Here is a 25,225-nt window from a genome sequence, read left to right on the forward strand (position 1 = left end):
GATTTACTTTCTGTGTAAACACTGCCAAAGCATTTACATGATAAATTATCTCAAAAGCTTTCAAATATTTGTTTGCATTATACACATCAATTTTATATTTTGAATAATTTGGTTTTCTTTTAAGTCTTTAAAAACAAGACCAGATTTCAATTCAGAAAACTGAATTACAAAAGAATATAATTTAGATTTTTAAAGATGTTTATTTTTAAAACAAATATATAGTAGTACCTCTAGAAATGGGAATGCAAAGAAAAGGCTATTGCCTTTGCTGGAGTTATTTGTGAAGTAGATTCAATTCTATGTCAAATGCTTGGATATAGATTGGATTCTGCACTGCATATCATTTAAGCATTAACAAATGAGCCAACTAAGAGAGAAATACATCTCAAAAAATAATTTTAAACCCTGTTAAGCTAATGAATCATAATAGTGGATCTAAATGATCAGTAAAAACAAAGAGAAGTACATTCAAACTATATGATGAAACTAACAATAAAAAATCTCAGTAAAAATCATTATGTTCCAGGTTAAACATGTTAATGAAAATAAAGAATTAAAGAAGAAAACAGTACTGCAAGTAGGTCAAAGAATAAAACTCCCATAATAATTACAGCGAATCTTGAGATAACTGTCACCCTGACAACACCAAGCACCATGTAAAACACCATGCAGCCACCCTCTTGGTTCATGCTGGAAACAACTCAAAGGATGGCAAAGTTCAATGTGGGTTCTTCCAGTTCTCAGCACAACATCTCCACAGATCATAAAATAGACCCAGATGCAGCAAAGCTGGCTGCCAATTAAAAAGCAAAAATGTGAACATTCTGAAAAAGGACTGTAGTAAATGTGTAAAAATTTAAGCCAAAAGGACAAGACAACACTCATACCAGCTTTTTCTTGAAATAAATTCAAGCTGGAATTAAAATACAATACTGTGTGCCAGAAAGAAAGAGCTAATGTATTTAATTACAACTGATCTAAATTAAGAAAAGTAGAAAATTCATTTAAAAGCAATTTCAAAAGCCTACTTACTTGTCAAGTATATTGTAATAAAATTTTATTTAAGAAGACTGCTGAGAAAAGGAATATCCAAGCAGTTATACAGAAAGGTGAACTCTGACTATTGGGAACAGCTGCTTCCCATATTCTTATAACTTTTTAGCAATCCCACTAAATTCCCTATCAAAATTCTATAACCATAACCCAAGACTTCTGGCAACGTGATTCCAGTCACCAATGGAAAGGGAAAGAAAAGCCAGTACCAAGCTGGTTTACAGATTGGCCAGAAGACCTCTGGAGATTAATGCCATCTTTTGAAAGTGCCAGCAGCCCTACGCTGTTTAGTGAGAAAGAACTTCATGGGCACTTACCAAACACTTAGGGGTCATGCATATATTTTCAAAAATTTAAAAGTGGAGTTCTCTATGCAATTGCTTTAGTAACAAATATAGAAACAGGTCATCAGATGTCAGGAAAGAACCAGGTGAATATATAAATGAAGAACCAATAATAGCACCGTGTTTAAATTGTTATCTACATTCAGTCACTTCCTTGCAGTTTCTACCATTGCTTTGGTTAGACTTACTTGTACTGCCCTCTGTGTTTTAGTGATAAGCTGGAATTTATTATTGGTCACATCCTCTTCCTGCACATACTCCTCCAGAGGGGCCTTATATGCTCTTTCAGTCTTTCGTCAAGTCATCACTTAGAAACCTTAGGCTGCATGCCATCCTCATGGAGCTTCTTTTGCTACAGCTTGCCTCACTTTCAGGAAAATCTCTCAGATTGCTGTCATCTCCCCTCTTCTCGAAAATTAAACCAGCAATAACTCAATTTTTTTCCTTCCTAATGATCCCTCCTGCTTTCCTACATTTCTTTCAGGAACATACCGCCTAACTCACTGTATCTTGGGAGCCACAAAGTGGTGCATACATTTCATAAAGACTGGGTTGTTTTTTCAAGACAAAGGGCTTCTAAATCAAGGGAAAAAACAGTGTAGGCCAACAGGCTTCTTCTGGCAGAACTCAAAATGACCTCCGGAAACTTCCCTTTAGCTATCAAACCTTATTCCTGTCTGTCTGAAAAGACAACTCTCTGACTACTACATAACCTATAAAAATTCAGTTTAAATGCATATGAACTTATAGAGTATGAAAAGCATATTAAAGCTAGAGTCAAAAATTCAGGAACATCCAAGCTAGAAAACATAAACTACCCTTTAATAATTTTAAATTTGAAAACATAGAACACCAATTAGGCTTTATCTTTCGGTTCTGTTTAACTAGAGGGCAGCACTTTGCTTGTGTATTACACTAAATACAACAAAATTCACTTGAAGTATCTGCTTCTAAAAATTTGTCTGGTTTTAGTTACAGAAGTGAAAAAAAAAAGCCAGTTCAGAACCAATAGGAAATGTTCTACTTCATCCTCCTCTAACTTAAAAGTGTCTAAGCTGGTTTTACTCAAGTTTTGTAAAAAATACAAACAAAAGAACTTAAAAAACAAAAACAAAACCTCCTGTTGCTTGTAGACCGAGAAGCTGAATGCCAAGTCTCAGCCCTGGAGTTATTTTTATGGACATAACAGTAAGCCACTAAGGAATGAGCTTATAATAGAAAAAAAAAAGACACAATAACTAGACAGCAATTACAGCATAACAATAATGGCAATATAAACTTTAAATGCATAATCCAAAACTCCATGCAAATGTGCTAGCAGTGCAAAAAGACAATACAGAACTAGCTGATTCAGAGATAGTGTAAATGGTATCTGCAATGTCTGTGCTACGTAACTGTAGTAGAGAATAAGTTTAAAAAAAACCAACAAAGGTTCCCACCTACTGGCCATGTTCCATTCAAGTGCAGGATTTTGAGAATTCCTTTCACTCTCTGGCAATACCCCTCCTTTTCCATTTTCTTTCTCTGGTTTCAGCTGATTCCAGTGAGCAGTACCGATGTTTATAGACTGAAGGTCTATTTGATATTGTCTGTCTTCAACCTCAGATCCAGGGTCTCGAAGTATTCCAAGATTCAGTGCTCTCCTGTAATGCCAACAAAAAAAGTGGCACTTCAGAACAAGCTGCAACGTATACTGCAATCAGGAATTAGGGTCAGAATTGGATTAAAAAATGTTATGGACATCTTTTGCTTAAAAAGAGAATTAAGAAAAATACAAAACCATGAAAAGTTAGGTATCAGTTTTGGTACTCTCACTTACATCTAAGCATTAGTTTAAGTCTTCAGAAGTATTCAGCTGCATTTACCCTATGGATTCAAATGAGAGGTATACAAATAAATACATTTCAAAGTTTAGCCAGGTCCACCAAAGTTGATATGAGAGCAACCCATTGACTTCAGTGGACTTTCATCAGGTCCATATGAGCAGCCCTATGGGAAAGCAGGTACTTCTACTGTCTAGATGAAGGATGTCTTATTCAAGTCTTCAAAAAGAATAGCTGCATAACAGTATAACAAACAACTTTCATGCAAGATAATTGTTCAAACTTATCTGAAAGAACAACAATTAATAACAACATTTCAAGACAATGGAAAATACCTTTTTAACATAGAATTTCAGTACAGTGTTGTGCTACAAAAATTCTTCTCACAAGGAGAAAAAAGTGTTTCTGAGTGAACTACATTACTTGTGGATTCTGCCAAAGTCTACTCCATTAGATTTAATAGAATATTTCTATTTCCAGACGAGCTTGGGGAACAGTCACACTGAGATTCAGCAAAACACCCAAGACTGCAGATACTTTTGTTCTAACTAGTGACCAGAACCAGAAGAGAGATCTGGAGTGGTCTACTGTTTCAATTTGCCTTCTCCTAATACAAGTAATGAATACTTCAGTAAATGATGATGCCCTTTCTTCATTGGGAACAAGAGAGCTTTATCCACAACGCTCATTTTATAATAAAAAAGCAAAACCAGACATTTTTTTAAATTATTTTTTAACAAGGTAGGGCACAATGATATTTAATTATGTTTGCTTTGCATTTATAATCCTGTCACACTGTAGTCTATTTTAAACAAGTAGAAGTTTCAGCTTCTAGCTTGCATGTGCCACCCAATGTACTATTCCATTCTAAGTTATAGTCTTATATCAGAATCGTCATCTTGTAAATAAGTGCTGTCTCCACTGAAATTAACAATCTAAAAATAAGCAAAGATTAAAGAGGCACATTACAAACTGTGATGCACCGATGCAAGCTGTAGGTATTGGTATGTAATCTAGCTGTGTAATCAAATTCAAAATGAAGTGCCATTGCTGTGCAAACCCAAACACAGTTGAAACTGCTGATAGAATATGGTAGCAATTAGGATAATTTATTATTTAATATGGTGGATGTTAATAGAGGCATCCAAATTGCAGGAAAGCCAACAGTTTTGCCAAGTTGCTCTTTCTGAGGATGTGTGACCGTACTGCTCAGTAGCCCTAATCCTGTCTAAAATGCTCAGCTGAAATACACTGAAAATATGTTATGTCAGTAGTGGTATTTCAAAATTAAAAGTGTTTTCTTAAAAGTTAGGAATGTGTTTGTCAGCTTTCCACACAGAGAGATGCAACCACAACAACTGCATATTTTATTACTCTTTTAAGGCGTTATTACATTAACTTGTATGCAGTTCTGTTTTTGTAGATTACTGTATGATGCAGCATCTATTTGCTTATTTTCTTAATGGAAATAAATACAGGAATATATGTTTTGTGAAACATTACTGAAAGGAAAGCACCAAATTACATATTTTACTAAAAATGCATAAGTATACAAAATACATAACATGATAATTTCACCTGCAAAGTGAATCATTCTCTCCTATACTTGACAATAAGTAGTATTTTCCATTCATTCTTTTATGACGAGTTTGAGAACTTGCATTAAGCTGCACATAGAACTGCATTCTTTAGCCTTGTTCAGCACAACCATGACCTGGTGTACTGAATTCCTAGAATGAAATTTGGCTGCATGCATCAATTTGAAATTCCACGTTGTGACAACAGCTTTCTTCCCCTCATAAATTACTTATTTAAATATAAAAAAACAATGAAATCACTCTCTGGCAAACACGCTACAGCAAAATACATAGTGCTACTATTCAGACACAGGGTACTGGTGCATTGCAAGACTAGTATAAGATATGTTAATTGGATCTTTTCTTTTACTTCATCCAATTAATTTTGTAAGATGTGAAGGACTGGACAATGTCTGTAATGCTTTGGGATATCACTGCCTAACACTTTCATGCATTAACTGCATTTTACTTCTCTACTAACAGTATAATATAACCCTTTGATGCACCTTTGCAATCCAAGAAAACAAACTGATTTCTGCAGGCTACCCATTCAAAGACATATGTATGATACAAATATGTAATCTACAAGGAGTAGTTATCAATGACTTAACATTTTGATTAAACTCATTATTGCTTTCAGAAAGTACATCCTGCCAAATTCATGCAATGATCAAAACACAGCTTTCTTTTTTTCCCCACCCAAACATACACAGAGACATTCCCATGGCCACATACTTGTGGCTACATACTTCACCAGCCATTTTTGTAAGTGCACCCCCAGCTTAATTAAGGGTGTACTTTTTTAGAAGGATAAAAGTAAGTTAAATTGGAATAATTTTAAACACAGACACTACGAGTGAGCTCTGCAGTCTTTCTCATTCTGTAGCTTTCAAAATCCCTACAGCAAATAATTCAGGGAAAAGAGTAAACTGAGATTAATGTCTTCTCTACCTCTAGAATAAAAGCTATATTACAAGCTGAAATGTGCTGGAGGAGTTACAGTTTTAATTGCTTCTCTCTTCTGAATATAATCTTATTATCCCACCTAAACCTTTCAACAGGTCGTGTAGAAAGCAACAGTTGATCAATAATACAGTAAGATCATGAGCAAACAAAGAAAAGCATAAGCATGCAACAGGAAACACAGTTTTAACACTTTTCTTTTTAAATTGATTTAATTTCAGTTAGGCTTTTTGTATGTTTACAAAAGAAACAAGTCATGTTGAACCAGTTACTACACACTGCTGAACAGGCAGAATTCTGGGACTCGCTGTAAAGAGTTATGTCTATTCAGTTATAATTCATCTGAGACCTACAAAAAAGTAAATAAGCCAGGAAAACGGCCTTTAAAGGCTGCTCATTGTATCACAATTAAGAAACATTCACAGAGTTCACACATAACAGGTAATTTCTGTCAGCACTTACTAGATCTCTGCGTACTCACTTCCCTTTCCAGGTGCAGAGATGACAAACAAATCTACCCACACAAATGAAAGGTTCTGCCCTCATGGTAAAATGTGTTTCCTATTCTAATAGCAAATGAAACAGACAGTAAGCTTGGATCAAAAAGCACACTCAGCTTTATAGGGGCAAAACCAGTGGCACCTTGTACTGTGCTCGGTGACTGAACTGGTGTTGAAATCACCAACATTGTGCTTCTTAGCTGCCTTTTTCCCATCCCATTCAATACAGTTTCTTAGCTTATTCTCCCCAACAAGGCCACTGGACTTGTAACAATAGGGGAAATGTGAAACAACTGTTTCTTAGGGAAGCAGTGGGAAGCTCCATTTAAAGTGAGATGTTAAGGGCAGAGAGATAAACATAAACCTACGGCATCTCTGATGACAACAGCTGGCATCCAAAGTGCTGAGCTTTCATTAGTAAAACCCCTGATAGAAATCAGCTTTCTGATTAGCTGCAACATCCCTTTTAGTTTTCCCCCAACCCTGTTACAGCAAGTAGATGACACTGCCACAAAGGATCTAAAGCTTGAGCTGCTGGGAGAAAAACTGAACTTCTCCAGAATCATAGAACAGGTGCTACATACACCCGATGTTAAAGCATAAATAAAATAAACTGAATCGCAGCAGTTCTTGATGGACAACTCGGATTTGTCTGAGTTTGGAGAGATTAAAAATGTATTTACGAGAATGAGAAGGAAAAAAGAAAGACAGCACAGAACGGGGCAGTAGGGAAAAGGAAGATGCTATCAGGGCACTAAAACTGAAGAAAAGCTGTAGCTAATAAAACTTTTTTTTTATTGCAAGAAAGGAGAAGAATGTATCCTTAGGCCAGAAGGGAAGTTCCTGGCAAACTTCTAAAATGTTGTACATAATTCTACTATATAGTCTGAGTTCCATACCCTTCTTAAAAGTAACTTCAGCATTGTTTTCCCACCCTGCTATCTGTCCCTACAGACACTCATTTGTAGTCTCTGTAACACAGTGTTTTATGATTTCTTGTATGATAGAAACAGTTTAATCTGGGTCAGCAGAGCAGGCTCTCAAACACTGCCAGCAGCAAACCCCTCTTCTCACTATCTCTACTTTTTCCCCTCAGAACTATGCCACGTGTGGCTGGCTCAGGCACAGAAGAACTCAATACACTGTCTGGCAGCATAATTTGGATTGGATTCCATCAGATTACTATCTAGATCATTATTCTATCATGTGAATCTATCTTATACATAATTCTCATATCAGCAATACAACAATCAATTGCAAATATAAGCTCAGTACACTATGACTCTTGCTTCACACCTTACTGATTAGTAAGTGATGTTATCTTGTTCACCTTAACATTACAGTTAATCATCAAAGACATCTGTTTCATAAGAATGAAACTCACATTCTCCCTTATTAGCTTTCCTTATTAGCCCATTACTGTCATGCTCTCTACAGCCAGATGCACCAGCCTTCCCTACAGAATTCCCTACATGGCTGGTGTCCTCTAAGTCAAAAGTGGTTAAGATATCTGGGATTTAGCTTCAGTTTTGAAGGACCCCTGTAAATGAAAACATTAGTACTAGCTCCAGGAGCAAAATAAAAATGACTGAATACTTACACGGTGGACAAATGCATCACATTATATTAAAGCTGGGGAAGAAGCTGGAATTAATTGAATTCCAACTGAATACTTACTGTAATCACCCACAGCCATACTCTAGAACTACATAACATATATATGCTTATTACTTTCCTAACTAGACATATACCACCTTAAGAAGTGGATTACTTGTGCAATTACCATGTTGAAAAAAGAAGTCTAACAGTGACTGAAACAGAAAGAAAAATGTTTTGTGATCGTGCTAGGCAGTTTCAAACAATTGATACAGTTAAGCAATGGTCAAAGGAATAACTTGGATAATTATCTTCAGTTTTAATCTAGCGCTGGTTAAATGCCTGACTTGTGTCTCTCAGGGACTTCGGTTTCTTTTGCTTTCTCTGTAAGTGCAGTTGAATATCATGGCAAAGAGAGAAATGGTACAAGTGTTAACATGCTAAAGATCTCTAGGTAACTCAAAAAGTAAGCAAATTAGAGAAGCCATGGAACTGAGGGCCCATGAAAACCTAATGAGGTTCAATAAGGCCAATTGCAAGCTGCTGCACTTGGGTAAGGGCAATCTCAGGTATTTATACAAACTGAGGAAAGATCTCCTTGTGAGCAGCCCTGTAGAGAAGGGCCTGTGGGTCTTGGTAGATGAGAAGCTGGACATGAGACAGCAGTGTGTGTTTGCAGCCTGGAAGGCCAACTGTGTTCTGGGCTGTATTAAAAAAGGGGTGGCCAGCAGGGAGAGGGAGGTGACTGTTTCCCTCTGCTCAGCTCTTGTGAGGCCCCATCTGGAGTACTGAGTCCAGGCCTGGGGCCCCCAGTACAGGAAAGACATGGAACTCTTGGAGCGGGTACAGAGGAGGGCCACTAAGATGATCAGAGGGCTGGAGCACCTCTGCTGTGAGGAAAGGTTGAGGAAACTGGACTTGTTTAGCTTGCAGAAGAGAAGGCTCCAGGGAGACCTCACTGCAGCCTTCCAGTACTTTAAGGGAGCATATAAACAGGAGGGGGAATGGCTATTTACAAGGGTGGATAGTGATAGGACAAGGGGATGGTTTAGGTTAGATATTAGTAAGAAGTTTTTTTACTCAGAGGGTGGTGACGCACTGGAATAGGTTACCCAAGGAGGCTGTGGATGCCCCATCCTTGGAGGTATTCAAGGCCAGGCTGAATGTGGTTCTGGGCATCCTGGTCTGGTGGTTGATGATCCTGCACATAGCAGGGGGGTTGAAACAGGATGATCATTGTGGTCCTTTTCAATTCCAGACATTCTATGATTCTATGATAAGATGATAAGATGCTGTTTTGGTTAGAGCAAAGGTGACATACCAAACTGATGTGTAAAAGAACTAAGTAAGTCAGACAGGTGATGTGCACAACATCTGGGAGGGAGGCTGCTTGGGCAGACAGATTTCAATTCTATTCTCTTGAAGCTTATTATGCAGCCCTAAGCTTCAAAATTAACATTTTCAGCCACCAATGCATTCAAATAGATTCAAAATAACAGCATTCTCCCACACCCACTAAGTAATGTGGTGGTGCCAGGTGAGTTCTACTCTAATTCTCCTTTCTAACCATTTAGGGAGGTCAAATTTTAGTGAAATGGACCACAACATGGCTAGGATTGCTAGCAGTGTATTTGATCATAAAAAGCCACAGAACATCTAAGAGGAATTCCAGTAGATCACACATCAAACACTTTGGCCTGGTGATTCCTTCCTCTAGTCCTATAGGCAAGAAATGTTCTACGTCTACAGTGAGGTGACCAGCTATTTAAAAGTAGCCCCTTGCTCCAAGGGCTTTAGTGCTGTCATTTTCTGCAAATAAACCAAAGAAGTTCTGCAGCACAATTCTCTTCTAGTGCTGTATGTGGAATACAGAATGAATGATCCTGTGATGATAAGGTATAGTATGATAAAACTATAATGAAATTTTTGCCTGTCAAAAAAAAACATAAAATGAAACAAAGCTGAAATTTGCAGCTGTGCATTTAGATGCCATCTGGTTTAATGACTTTTGTAACTTTATTGTTTAAATTCCACAGCAAAAATAACAGTCTGAGCAAGCCTAAACTTTAAAAGATCAGTTTTTCATTTTTATACTGTTTAATGTTTAGACACTTTGAGGAATCTCATTATATTTTTTAAGCATTCACTCAAATTCAGGGAGCGTAGTATAAATATACAGTTGACAGACTGTATAAATGATAAGTATGCACAATTCCAAGGGAAGGTCTGCAGGGTATTTTTGGATACCAAATGTTTCTAGGAAAAACAAGTGGAAAAGAGTTTCTCTAAATAAGAGGCAGCAAGAACAGAGCTTGAAGAGTTTAACTGGATGGGGGAAGTCTGAGTGCGGGTGGAGGGATTAGCAAAAGAAGTCAAAATACAACAGAACCCAAACAATTCTATGTTTTTGATTCATGGTAGACATAATTTTACCTCATAACTCAAGGCTGTTTGGCTGTAAGAGCAATCTTTCATTTTGATTTCTTAGATATTTCATGAGCACTTGGTTTATCACAAAACAGGGTAAACAATCTTGTGCTTTTGCCATTGCTTTTATCCTGCACTGTACTGTGTTTTAGATGACTAATTCACCTACTTTAGTGATACAATAACTCAGTATTCTCTGCTAGACTAGAAATTCACCTGGAAATACCAAGGTTGAGTTGCACTGAACAGTCTTTAATTTCTTTACGCAATTTCTTTATGTCATAAGGTCTGTTATAATGATAAAATTTACAAGACATACTGACTATAGTTTGACAACTGACTTGAGCTGGGATATTCTTGCACTGTTGTGTCAGTTTATTGAAATCATACCTAAAACTCAGTCAGTTTCTATAAGAATTATTATAGAACATTAGGAACAAATAAATACCAATTTTTCCTTTATATTAAACAATACCTTGTGTGCCCCCAGTGGCGCACGGTGTTAGAACCGCCGCTTGCAACACCGGAGGCCTGGGTTCGAATCCCCCCCTGTGGCGCAATTCACATTAATTTTGGCATAGATCAACCTCGCAAGATGCCACATGTATTTCTTTTTCTTATTGAAGAACAATTGCATTAGCATTAATAATGCCAGTTTAAAAAAAACCTGAATATTGTATTGTAAGATATGCCAATAATAGTGGGATACCAGTAACAGCTTAACACGTTTACACCATAAAATGAGTTTAACAACATGAAACACTTGTATTTCTTCAGAAGTTATCACCTTTCATACTACTTCCCTGCAGTCTCTGCAGTGCTTTTATTTCTTATTTATAGTATCAATGGGAAACTGTCCTGGTAGAAATATATGATATATATTAACTTTCATGTTCAAAAACACTATTTTGTCTTCCTTAAAGCATCATTAAACTACTGTTAAGAGCACTTCCAAATTCAGTGTGAATTCAAGATATAATGAAGGGAAGTTTAATCCTAAAAATAATTTCAGAGGGGAAGAAAAAGAAAGAAGACATATATTTTCCTCATTCATTTTCAGTCATTCTTGGATTGTAAAAGGCAGCACTCACTCATATATGTATAGAAATTAGAGATATATTGAATAATGTATATTTACTTTTCCCCAGATAATTATGGATTTATCATATACATACTAAAAAAAAACCAAAGCATTTTGTTTTAACTCTTCCCAGCCCTTCCTCCTTCTCAAAGATGTCATACCTTAAATCTACATTCCAAATATTTTATTGGTAAGTCTTACTCTTCCCCTTCACAGACTTATTTTCTTCAGTTATGTCCTCTATAACGAATAAATCTTGAGTTCCGAGAAGTAAATGCAAATTTGTATGTGCTTGTAATAATAATTTAATTGTAAATTAATTAATTGTTAATTGTAATAATGTTGGATTTTCACAAGTTTCTTGTCAAATGATTGACATCTAGAAAAGTAGTTCCCCAAAACTTCAGCTTCGCTAAAGCACTGAGGTGGGTACCTTTACTCCTCTGTTAGGAAGCAATTTCTCCACCAACATTTTCCAGTTCTTTTTTTCCCTGATTTTAAGGGAGGGCTAAAACAGAGGAAATGTGTGCTCAACTACAGCATAGTTTTGGAAAATTATATTTGGAAAATATATAAAAGGTTTTGGAAATTATGATATACCTCTTGAAGGTTTCACACCAGTTCTTTCAGGAACTTAAGGTAAAGCTTTTAGGTACATTACTACTGGTGACCTCATTTCCTCTTTTCTAGATCACTTCTAGTCTTTCTCTTAGGATAACTACTTGAACCACTCCTAAAACTCAAGCATATTCTCCTTGACTAACTTAATCTAGATAACAGTTTTGAAGTATTTTGACAAGGAGTGTAAAATTCTGTAAGAGATCTATGCATAAATGATGGTGGTTATGAGAACATTTGAACATTTTACTTTCTGTCTGAAGCAAAGAATATCCAAAACATAATTAAAATAAATTAAGTATGGTATGCAGATACGAGTGCCCAGGTTCACTACAGGGCCCATTTGGGAAACAGCAAATTATGTCATCTGTATTTAGTTTAAGTCCGCTTTAGTAAATACTTGCTTAATTGCTTTTTTATAAGCTGCAATGCAAGAAAAATGCAATAGATTCGTTAAAATTATTTTTAGAAAGCAACTTTTACAACTGTCCCAGTTGCATAACATAGCAGGCTTTTTTTCTTTAATTATGCCAAGAAAACCATTACAAGCTGTCTGAAGAATAAAGTGTACAGAAAGATGTTTTGAACCAACACATAGCAAAATATTGTTTTCATCTCCATTTTTGTTGACCACGTACACGCATGTACACATCCTGCCATACACTGGGAAACAGCACCTTCAGATTTGCAGCTAGACTGGCTCGTCTGCAAGTTTCTTCTTGTTCTTTGAAAAATGATCTCACAAAGATCAAATGGTACTATTCAATAACCTTTGATTATCAGGAAGAGTTCAAACTTGTTCTGCTCCAATTCCGCGAAGAAAGGATATATCTATATACGTTCCTACATTCTATTAATATCACCTCCAAACTCCAAACAGTAATATTTTATTACTGGGGAGCACAGACTAAATGAAGTACTTGTGATTTATGTCAATCACTGAGATGGCTAATACTATCTCTGTATTTTATTACTTGCACTTGTGTTAGCCATTAACATACCAGTGTTAGCCATCCCTTATGATAGGAAAAAAACAACCAACCACCAAAAGCATCAGAGGGCATGAAAAATGTTTTGAGAGGCTAAAGAATGTTACATTTATCTTTGTATCCCGCAACTAATAAACCCCATAAGAATACATGAACCAGCCTTAATAGATAAAGAAAGAAAAGCATCTGAAACACACAAAAGCCCTGTATCCTACTTTTTAATCTGTATTCTACTGTGCCATCATGTTTAACAACAATAGAGATTAAGTGGTAGTACTACACAGAATAAGCTTAAGCATCAGAAGAAACATTAAGCATGACTTTTGTCTATACTTAACACATATGACCAGTTAGCTCACACAGAAAATCAGTAAGGGCTGGGAACTGTGCTCACTTAAACAATACTGTTTGAGTTATTTAGGATAACTGCAGTTAGAATTTCATTTTGCCATGAGAGTTTTGTATTGTACCCCTCCAAGTAACATGTTCAAAGTTCTTTCCTGAACTGAAGTAATATGTCATTAGTCTATATATTTCTGATAATCCTTTTTGTAAAGTAATCCAAAACCTTACCAGGAAAACTTGAAAACATTAAATAGAAATTACTTCGGGAAACTGCTTTGAAAATGAAAAAAAATCTTCTGTCCCAAAAGTAGTTCAAGAACTGTGGTATGAATTTGTCATAGATAAAACCCTGTGAGGGACATCAGAGAACCCACAAATATCTATGGAATGAACCACAATCTGTATACAGAAGTTAACAAATGTCTCATTACAAATGGGATATGGTTTTCCCAGTAACAGAAGCACAGAACTTGCATTATATTTAACTTGAGATCCTGTTATAATTAAAAATACTACAAAGAATATAAGTCTGCTTAATATATTACTGGAAAATACTTTCCAACAAACAAAACATTTGTAGAGCCAAATGTGATGGAAGTTATATTTACTCACAGACAGTAGGGAAGAAAACTGCTATAGAAAAATAACATTTTTAAAGCTTTCTGGGCTTATTTTAAAATAAATTATTTACCACAGCCAAGACCTTTTAATGTTAATTTTCACTATGAAGAATAGAAAAGTGACTCAGAAATGGTCATTCAATAGAGCCTCAAAGGAAACCTAAGGAAGAAACGAAGGCGTTTGAGTAAAGTAAATGAACTTTACTGTATTTAAGTAACCTGCATACGAGGGCCACTCCATCTCATAAAATGGCATTAATTTCCAGGGACCAGGTTATTATTTCTTCCCACACTAATAGGAAACCAGACACTTCCTTCTCTTCCTTCCCAGTATTTCAGAGTAACCGGCAAAATAAAAAAAAAAAAAAGCTACTTGGTTAGAGAAAAAAAAAATTAAAGGGAGAGAACTTGAAAGAGGGGAAGAAATGTGAAAACTGCAATAATGTTGCCTTCTAACATAAACCATACAGCCCAATTCACATAAATAACCCGCTTTCAGTTCTTTTTATTTTCTAGTTTTACAGTTTATCTGCAAAAATTTTCATTGTATTAAACTTGCTGAGTATCTAAAATGTGAAAAGTATCCTGGGATTTTTAAACGATATTTTATGTCTGTTTTCTATGCCTCCATGCCTTTTTTGTTTACCTCTTAAAAATGTTACATTATGTTTAATAATGCCAATGCTGAATCTGAGAATTTTATTAAAATTTCTAGTTCAGTGTCAGATTCTATGCTGTGTTTCAAAAGATACGAGTGTGGTGGTGGATTAAGCTGCTGTGAGTCCAGGCTGCTGCAATCCTGCTTCTTTACCAGGGCTAATCCTTGGCAACTGCAAAAAATATGTTCAGGGCAATGACCTGACTGGAAAAAAAACTGCCCAATGCCTTCAAAACATCTTGAGTTCCTTTAGCCATCCCAGTCAGCTCACTACACACAAGCGTAACCAGCAGCACCAGGGATCTCTGAAGAGGAGCTTGAGTTCAGGTCTGCAGCCTTGGTGGGCATAAAACTCAATTGTCCAAAGTCTATGGCTAAACTAATATTAAAAGTCAAAGCTTCTCTGCTGCTCTAAAGCAACTAAAGGCAATATCCAGTCTCCCCAGGGAAGCTCAGGGTTGTGCTTTCATTCCTACTGCAACTTCACTGGGCACAGCCAGTCTGTGTTGCTCTGGTGGGAAGGTGGGAAGAGTGCTAATCAAAGAGCTCTCCAAATATTGTCAGGCTTTTTCGAAGCATTTTCCCTCCACTGGGTTGAGTCAAGAATTTATATGTGGCAGAACTAAGAGTTTGACATGGAGGAATGAGAGGAAAGGCCATTGGATGGGGTGAAGAGAAGGAAATTATTACACAACCCGATTTCAGCAAAGCAGGTGTCTTTCAGTGCATTTTAAGAAGAAACAGACATGATACTTCCGAGGGGCTCATTTAAAATGTTTAAAAACATGAAAAGAAATGACTGGAAAAAGATAATAAGTGAAAGAAAAAGGTCTCAGTAAAAAAAACACCCTATCCTTGGCAACATCTATAACAGTCATTTAAAGATTATGTAGTATCAAGGTAAGTAGTTCAAAACAATGAGCGATTAATTATGGGTAACAGTAACAGGGTGTAACGATAATCTTAAATGGATACAAATCAACTACACTTCAAACAACGATTTGAATTTATTTTGATCACTGTTACTACAACAGGCTTCCTCACATCAGAATTTAAGCTCTTTGGGCAGGAAATGGGAAAAAAACAACAACAACAAAACAAAAAAACATTAAACAGCACCTCAAACCTGTACATACGAAGGAAATTATAATCTCTCCACCACTTCATCACCATAAATATATTACAGATTTTTAAATTGAAGTTATATGAATTTCATGTGGCAAGCTTCATTCATGCGGCATGGCAAACACTAAATAACTGTGTGAAAATAGTATTCGAGACAGTAAGAAGCATCAGAACACAAAAGAAGCTCTGGCTTCAGGCTGCTTAATTAAGTTTCAACTTTGCAATAGTTAAGATCACCCATAACCGAGAGCCCTTGTTACTGAACAAAGTGCTGTTCACTGGCACAACAGAGAAAGCAATGCCCTCCTGAAAATTTGTTTTTACAACTGTTATTTACTTCTGACCTTTAGCTGTCGAGAAATAGCAACATTAGTAGTCACAGAAATGGAATAAACCCCAGAAAAGTCACACAAAATACAATACTGAACACTTTTCAGACTCCTGTATTCTGAAGAGATTCTTTTTCTGTACCTGCCTCTCTGCATGGCCTGGCAATTTCACAACACAAACTCACAGGTCAGTTTAAAGGCAGTCTGAAACAGTTGATGGAGAGCATGAACTATACCTAAATAAAGAAGCAATCATAACCACACTGAAAATTCAAAAGCTTAAGCAGAAAAACTAAATGCAATTGCCATAAGCACTGAGATCACTCTACCGCAACTCCTTCACGACAGCAAATAGACAGGCGTGAGGCAAACAGCCAAAACAAATCTTGTGCGTGAAGTACGAGGTTGTTATCATCTTATTTACCCTGTGAAGTGCATGTTCAAGTCAGTTACAGCCTGTCAATCACTGACATGGAACTGGTAGATGAGGCCATGAGGCACTACTGCACTGCCCTGAGCTGCCTCAACTAACAGCACATGGACGCCTAAATGGCGTAGTAACAGCCATGATTTCTTACAGCAGTGTTTCCATAAAACGCGTTTCAATTTGATTTCCACCAAGAACTGCACAAAGAAATTCAAAATAATTGTAGGAATCAGAGGCAAAACTCCAGAGCCACTCAAGTGAAACAGGAAATATAAAGTGAGTATATCTCTTGAACACATGGTGATTAATCTGGTGAATTTTAAGAGATAAAGTTGTTGGAATGCTTTTCTGATTGTGAAATTTATTTTATTTTGACCATCACAGTATAAGGGGAAAAAATGTATTTAAAAATATGTATGTTTTGCCAAATTAGCCATGTATTATTGCAGTTTCCAGTAAAACTCGAAACTGAGGAAATTTCAAGTAAAAATAAGATTGATAGTTTGAGCTGAACATTTTAAAATCTGAATTCCAAATATAAATTAAGCTTTGAATAGCTCTTGGTATTAGATAATTAACAAGCTACATTTCTGAAATTAAACGGGCAGTTCCAGCTGTTATTTTACAATTAGTTTCCACTGAGGTTTTTAAATTAATAACTGCTGTAATAGCCTCAGACATGCCAATGTTAATTAGGAATGGTGTTTCCATGTAATGCTATCCATATATGAGAGTATTTTACTGGGGGAAAGGTCTAGGTAGACTTTTTCCCCCCCAATACTAAAAATAGATGAAGAAAGAAATGTAAAGCAGGAAAAGACTTCACTCCCAAGCCCACTTCCACAAAAATGTTTGAGTTGTATCTGGAGAATAAGGAACACTTTCCTAAGCTCCTTAATGCTAAAAACAACCGTAAGGTTCAGCTACAGTGGCAAAAGGCAATATTCAGAACCTGATATTTAATGGGAACAATTTAATTTGAAACCCAACTCAATAATTAATAAAGTTAAGATTATGAAAAAGAAGTAAAAAAAAAACACACAAAAAAACCCACAACAACCCCCCCCTCAAAAAAAAAAAAACACAACAACTGTGTATCCAAATTAAATGTAGAGACAAACCTCTTAAAGAAAGAAACAAAACCAAACCGAATTTCAAAGAATTAGAAAATAAAATACAGGCATAATTTTAAAACATGAACTGTTACAGCATATATATATAAATATATATATATATATATTTGCCTAAATACAGGATGAGAAGAACTGAAAATGATGCCACTGTAACACTGTGTTAACGTCCCTATGCAATAAGCAAAATACCTCTCCTTGAAACACAGAGAATCTTTTCCTGGAAGTTTTTACATAATTTTACCTCTGCAGTTTGAAATATTTTTAAAATGAAAGAAAAACTGTGAAATGGAGTTTATGATACTTTGTAACTTCTACCCTTTGCAATCCCTTATGGCACATATGCAAATTTTAATAAGTTGCTCACATTTCCATCAAAATATATGTATGCAGACATTAGTCTTTCAACTGATCGTCTCTGTTGTCTTTATGCAAAGAAAAATATAGAAACTCAAGTCAGTATCAGCTGTTTGCCTACTGCATAAGCATTCAATGACATATTAACAAAAAATAAAAGTATAATGGAATATAAGTTTTGCTAGAGTCTTTATTCAATAATCAACTCTTAAAAGGTAATGATTCCTATTAGGCACATATTCTCAGAACCATCTACTTCTCTGAATACAAAGCTTCTATGCAAAAACGAAAGAATTCTTTAAATTACATTGGTTTGAAAGATAAAGCAAAGAATTAACCTTATTACTCATACTGCAGTTGCAGTAAATCCAAGCTTTTTAGAATAATTTAAAGGTACGGTTTTACAAATATAAATACGGCTCATGGTAATTTAATACTGAACAAAAAAACGTTTCTGAAGAGAAGATGCCTATAGATGTGGGTGCTGTTGAAAAGTTTTGAAAAACATTTGATTTTCCAAACCACATTTGAAAGAAAAAACAGATTTCCACACAGACTGCGGGCTATGTATGCATTTCTTGCATAAACTCCTTCCATCATTCTATCCTTCCTCCCACTCCAGCACCATTAGCACAAACACACACAATTGTTTACTAGTCACTTTCTCACTGAAAGATTTTGTTAACTATGTGCATTACTAGAATAAGAGAGGTATGTTCTAGATATAGCTCCTTGAAATAGAAAGAAGATACAGGAGAAAGAACATTGCTACTTATTTGTAAATGTTTGAGACTTAAAAAACATTTGAAGATGGTGAAGTACAAAAATGAAAAACAGGAGATGAGATACATTTACAACAAAAAAAGACACTAATGAAAAGTTTTAAGAAGAAAAGGCTAAGTAATTTACAGCTATATTTTCAAATTTATACTCTTCACATGTAATTTTTTGGGGGGTGGGGGGCACTAAAGAATTTCCATCTTCCATTCACAAATTGAAAACAGTCTAAGAACAGTGTTATGCTTTGATCTATGAAAGATCTACACATGAAAATGACCATGGAACACTCAGACCTGGACTATTAAGCTTTGATGTATGACATGAATGAAATCCTTGGATCTCAAAAATGATGAATCCAGAGAGTGGATAACAATTAGATTCTTCATTGCCCAAGCCAAGTAACGTCTGTAATTCTGTCACCTTAATCTGCCATACTTGATAGTTAAGTAATATTTATTCAGCAGTTTATAAGTGAGACTTTCAACATCTCTAGTCTGTATTATCTGTACTCTGCTAGCCATTTCATTTTTTTTTCCCTTAAAAATCTCAATTAATTGGACTTTATGTAATATAGAGTGAAGTTCATTTCAAGCATTTTGTCCACAGGTATTCTCTAAAACTTTATTATTTAATATTTCATGTCAGTTAGCAAAACCAAATCATTCTGGGGATGACCGTACATTACCTATACTGAACAGATAATTTGCACAGTATTTGTTTTGAATGAAGCTTTTATTCTGACACAGAATTAGATGTCATCTCAATTTTAGCTTTACACTCACTCATTTTTAAGCAAACTATGGCTGTATTTCCTCTTCTTTTTAGTCAGAGTAACAAAATTACTGGGTCCCATTACGGAGTATTTTCTTCCATTCTCCTACTGTTTTATAAATGACTTAGAGATGTGACTTAATATAACTTAGCAAATTTGTGGATGACACTAAACTGGGAGGAGCTACTGACTCCCTCAAGGGCAGAGAGGCCTTGTAGAGGGATCTTGAAAAATTAGAGGGCTGGGCAATCATCAACTGCATGAAATTTAAGAAAAGCAGGTGCTTAATTCTGCACTTGTACAGACTGGGGGATGAGAGACTGCAGAGCAGCCCTACAGAAAGGGGTCTGGGGCTTCTGGGCGATTGCAAGGTGAATGTGAGTCTGCAGTGTGCAATGAGAGCTACAAGGGCAACCGTATCCAAAGAGGAGCTAAAAAGATGGGGAAGGGTCTGGAGATGTATGAAGAAGCAGCTTGGGCCCCCGGGTTTGTACAGCCCAGAGCAGAGGAGCTGAGGGGAGGCCCGATGGCGGCTGCAGCTCCTGACAGGGAGCGGAGGGGCAGCGCTGAGCTCTGCTCTGTGTGACAGCGACAGGGCCCGAGGGAACGGCATGGAGCTGCGGCAGGGGAGGGGCGGCTGGGGGTGAGGGACAGGGTCTGCACCAGAGGGCGGTGGGATGGAACGGGCTGCACAGGGCAGTGAGCACGGCCACGAGTGCCGGAGTGCAGGGAGCGTTTGGACACAGCTCAGACACTGGTTGGAATGTGGGGTGGTCCTGTGTGGAGCTGGGAGTTGGACTCCGTGGCATTTGTGGGTCTCTTCCAACTCATGATGTCCTATAAGTCCATGACTTTCCTATTTATACTGCCCAATCCTGCTGCTGTCATAGCACACCACTTTGAAGTGTTATTCCCTGTTAGAAATCCCAACATCAGTGAATTTTTAAAATACTCAGTCCTGTGTATGTCAGTTTTCTACTGATTACACTAAGCCCCGTTTGTATATACAGAAAAAAAACTGTTGTAAGCTAAAAATGGTGACAAAAGACAGAATGGGAGATAATTGAGTAGAAAACTACTTAAGATGACTACAGGCACATTTGATTAGTTCCACTTCTTTAAAGCACTGTAATTTATTCACGCTGATATTGCACATTAGTCACTTTTATTAAAGGAGAAAGAACTGAGGAAATGACAAAGAGAAAACACATGAAGACATGCAAAGAAGAAGGAAATGTGGCTCTCTGGAGCTACCCCAAGAGATGCTGCTTTGTTTTCTGCAACCATCTCCACACACGGAAAAGCATCTTCTATCCTGAATTACTGGGAGAGTGGGACAAGTGATTAGCAAACAGTCCAAAGTAGTCTGCTAGGTTTGTTATTTGGATAAAGGCATGAGCTTCCCTTTGATTTTACTTCAGAAGACACACACACACAGTTGCTTTCATACCCTTTCCACATAAATATTTAAGCACATGAGTTTTAAAAGAAAGCCTTACTGCTACTAAGAAACTTTCTCTGTTCTGTCAGATCTCTTAAAAATTGGCCATTTCCCACAGTTCCAAGTTTAACATGGTCAGGTAGTTGAAACTGGCAAATAAATGTTTGCCTCCTTCACTGGCTCTGAAGGAATTCAGTTTACTCTATCTGACTTCTCCACAGTCCCAGTTCACAACTCTGCTCTCTCTTTGGCCAGGTTAGGCAACTGCCTCCTCTGCATGCTCATCCAAAATCTCCTTTACGCCATCCCCCATTCCTGACTCAAGACCCCTTGGTTCTGCTGCACAAAACTGGCAGACTCTCAACAAGAACATTCAATTCTGGTCATGATTGTTGAAGGCAAACATACCTTAGTTGGGGATTAAGAATCATAAATTCAGGATGAATCACTGAAAACCCACAAGCTTCCAGGATTTAGGAGAAAAAAAATAAAGAAAAAAGGATGAAAAGGACTAGAACAGTGTAGCTGTATTTCTTTTCTGAGTCCTCTATCTACTGTTATGTTACATGTATTTTTATTTACTATGTCTATTAGCAGGTCTAAAAAATTAGATAATTTTCTGATAGTGGAAATAGTTATTTTAAAACTAATTTTTATAGACTAAAAAGAACTCTGGATTTACTATGTTAATAAATTTCTAACTTGCAATAATCACCTGAAAAAATATTTGTGCCCAAATTATGGGACACATGATTTTTCCAACATTCCATTTTCTATTTAGTTCTCTCTCCAAGTCAAGCAAGTGGGCTATTTTTCCTATGACACAAATGGAGACATTCAGTTCACAGGGCCTGGTTTCATTTAATATGACCATACTAGATTTACCTTTCATGCACTGATACTCCGCTAATGCTAAATGAGTACTTTTAGTTTTTCATGTACAAATTTATGAGACAGATTCAAGCTATATTTATAATTTCTATTCAGTCTTTAGCTATTAAGAAATTTCATTCCTAAAAGAATAGTTTATAAATGAGACATAAAAATTCTTCTTTCTCATGAAACACCACTAAAGTGTCATTAATTGCATGTGGTTGTAGTTCAGGCCTAAACAGAAGACTGTTTAAACCAAAGGGACAATGCAAATTAAGCTTGTATCCCAACTCCAGAAACACTGTAAAAACAGTGGTTCAGAAAACAATTTATTTTCTTTTATTCTTTTAAAAGCAGCAGTAGTAAATTAGAGGAGAAGAGAGGTTGGAAAAAGAGAGAAGATGACACATTGGGTTTATTAGACTTCTGTAGCAGCTTGTTCTTCAGTAATCATCAGGCTGCTGTAAGGGGTTTTTAAGAGCCTCTTAAGCTGAGTACTGTACCTTGATATTTATTATGAAATACTTCACTAAAATTTAGGAGTTACACATTGTTTGGGTTTCTTTCTTTAACTAAGTGATTTTTAAGTATGTATTTATACTACAAGTCTCCAGTTATGCATTTCTGCTGTCCAGTATTATGTCCTGTGAGCAGGTTAAAAACATAACATAGAAAATCTAGTATTTGGAGAATGGAATATGGACACAGGGCTCATACAATAAAAATATCCCACTGTTTTGTGGGATATATATGATCTATATCTTGGATATAGATTATACGGCCTGTTTTAACAATAGAAAAATCTTTGCATTACCTAGTTCTCCAAAGAAAAGATGTCAAAATGTTAAATGCACTCTACTCAATGCCACTACTCAAAAAGCAGTGATTATCACATAAGAAAATGAAAGGGCAACTTCAACCATGCTTCTGTAAATATAGTGTGCTCTGGATTAAAGAATATGCAATTATAAAACATTTTTTAGCAACAAATTGGAATCTTACTATTTCACAATACAAAATATTCACTGATATTGCTAGAAAGTGCTGAATCTCACCTAAACAAATCACAATAGTAACCCTCTTCCCAAAAACAAAAGACCACCCACTACCAACTTCAACATTGTCTCATAAAATCCTGCAAAGTAACTTGACACTCTTTACCAGTGTATACTGAAAGCACCATAGCTAGTAGAATTGGATAATTAAAGGAACAAAGATAAGACAGAGAGAAACAGAACGACTAGGGGAAATTGCTGAAAATGGTAGACATTTCTCAGGAAAAGACACAAGAAGCATGGCATGAGGCTGGTCATCGATAAAATAGTATATATGAGAGAAGTCTGTGGCCCAGCGCTTACTTCAGTTTTACTAATTCACTGCCTTCGTTTCTAATAGAGGACTGCACTGTAACGTAAAAGACAAAATACTGTAATTGTATATAAGTATGAAAAACAAATATACACTGCACTAATCTAATCCAGAATATCCATATATACGTAAGACCCCAAGACCCATAATGCAGAAGGGGAGCAGAACCTCTAAGGAGTTTGACATTTCTAGTTTGAAAAGCAGGGAATGTCCTCACTTCAGGTAAAGTCAGAGCAGCAAAGGTATCAGATTCAAAACCATTAACTGGCAGAGCTCCATCAACCTTGACATAAATGGCATCCCTTCCACTGCTTTCTCAATGACTTGTAATACCTACAGAAGGATCAATAAAATTCCCCTATGTGACAGAAACTACCATAGTATAGCTGGAGCTTGCACATTCCACTTTATGATGGGATTTTGCTGACAAATTTTTGGTTATAATGATAAGAGCAGAACCTACATTTAGTTTTGCAACTCTCAAAGCAGAAATCAGATGTGGGTGTACTCCTAGAGGAGTAGGGCAAAAGCAAGGAGAGCCTATACAAATGTTGGGAAGATCTGATTTCTATGGGCACACTGATAGTTGGATTTGGATTGGGCTTTACCACCCAGAACCCATTGTTGATACCACGTTCTAACATTTTTTTTATGAAAGCTCAATAATATAATAGATATAAGGCTAATTAAAAAAAACAAAGTATACTACTAAGCTACTGTAAGTAAACATACAAGCAAATACAGCATTTTAAACGTGTCCAAATGGAAATATGAACAAAATGATTACTTTACAACTTCTAAGGAAGCTGAAAAGAAACTGGAAATACTTCATGGTCTTCTAAAAAATCCTGGTCTAGACAAAAGGAAAACTCGCTGTCATTTTTGAGGCAGTAAATGTTTTATTGCTGGGAAATAATTTTGATGTTTGTAATTTCCATTGAAGAGCGCTATGAAGTAGTTAAAAATATTGCCACATCTGAAAAACAGACCAACGGGAAGTATAAGACACTTGTTCATCTGTATTTCTGTGACTTTTCTCACTTGGTATTATTTGCAACCATACTTTCATGTCTGGCAACAGTGCCAACTCTACGGAGGATCATATATTACTTTTATCATGTTGATTACATATGTTCGCCAGTTTTGCTGCCTATATGTGATTAGTGTGGTTTGCACATACTTAGTGACACAATCCAGAGCATGACATTTTCACAGAAAGTATGTTTACTGGGAAAGAGCGCCTTAGAAGTTTGCTTTCCTTTACAGCTTTGATCTACGTGACATTAAGAATCTTACAGTTTGAATGCACGTTTACCATCTATATTATTAAGATCTATCTCCTTCAAACTCTATAGCTACTGAGCTTTTTGGTAGTCATAAAAAATCCTTTTCTCTTAGGTGAACTTGGTAGCTAAATAAAAGAAAGCCTCTGAAAATGTTCTCATCTGTGAGCATAAGCTTCGCAACGACTTGACATTTAAATTCTGTTATTCATCAGCACTTCACAGAAGAACTCGATTTGTCTAAATGGATTTGAAAGCCCACAAGTGAAGAAAATCAGAAAAACCTGGTTTTGAATATCAAAAGATTGTATGTGAAAAGTATTTTTACAGGCTGCACGTACCCATTTTATTGATCAATTAACTTCCTCCAAAATGAATTTTTTTAAGACTATGAAAATCCAAACCCTTCCCCCAACACTTACTGATAAATGTCCTTTCTGAGCACAGCTCTACCAAGAGGGTTGTCAGCCTGGGGAGCCATAGAGACAGATCCGATCTTGAGAACCAGAGTGTCTTCTTTAATTGCTGGATTAGCTGTAGTAAGGAGAAGAGAAAATATGTGTTTGATTAAATGTCAAGTGCAGATAGTAAGGAAAAATTATTGAAAAATAAATATTAAAAACATTTTATATAAGATTGTTTTGCTAAAGATTTTGTTCTTCTTGGAGCAACAACTACTGCAAAAAATAAAAGGCCAACAAACAAACAAACAAATAAATAACAGAAAACATCCCTGCCTCCAGAAA

At 36.2% G+C, this 25,225-nt stretch overlaps 1 protein-coding gene across 1 annotated transcript in view; it reads right to left on the reverse strand.

The window, feature by feature from the left end:
- VPS13B (vacuolar protein sorting 13 homolog B) overlaps window positions 1-25,225 on the reverse strand; it is a 404,032-nt gene that overhangs the window by 139,666 nt on the left and 239,141 nt on the right. Inside the window, exons 29-30 of the mRNA XM_072328758.1 lie at window positions 24,902-25,013; window positions 2,837-3,040 (exon numbers count right to left, since the gene is read on the reverse strand). Coding sequence (XP_072184859.1) covers window positions 2,837-3,040; window positions 24,902-25,013 — 316 coding nt within the window. The remainder of the gene's footprint in view (window positions 1-2,836; window positions 3,041-24,901; window positions 25,014-25,225) is intronic.

The sequence above is a fragment of the Excalfactoria chinensis genome, chromosome 2 (assembly GCF_039878825.1).
Source record: "Excalfactoria chinensis isolate bCotChi1 chromosome 2, bCotChi1.hap2, whole genome shotgun sequence".
NCBI lineage: Eukaryota > Metazoa > Chordata > Aves > Galliformes > Phasianidae > Excalfactoria > Excalfactoria chinensis.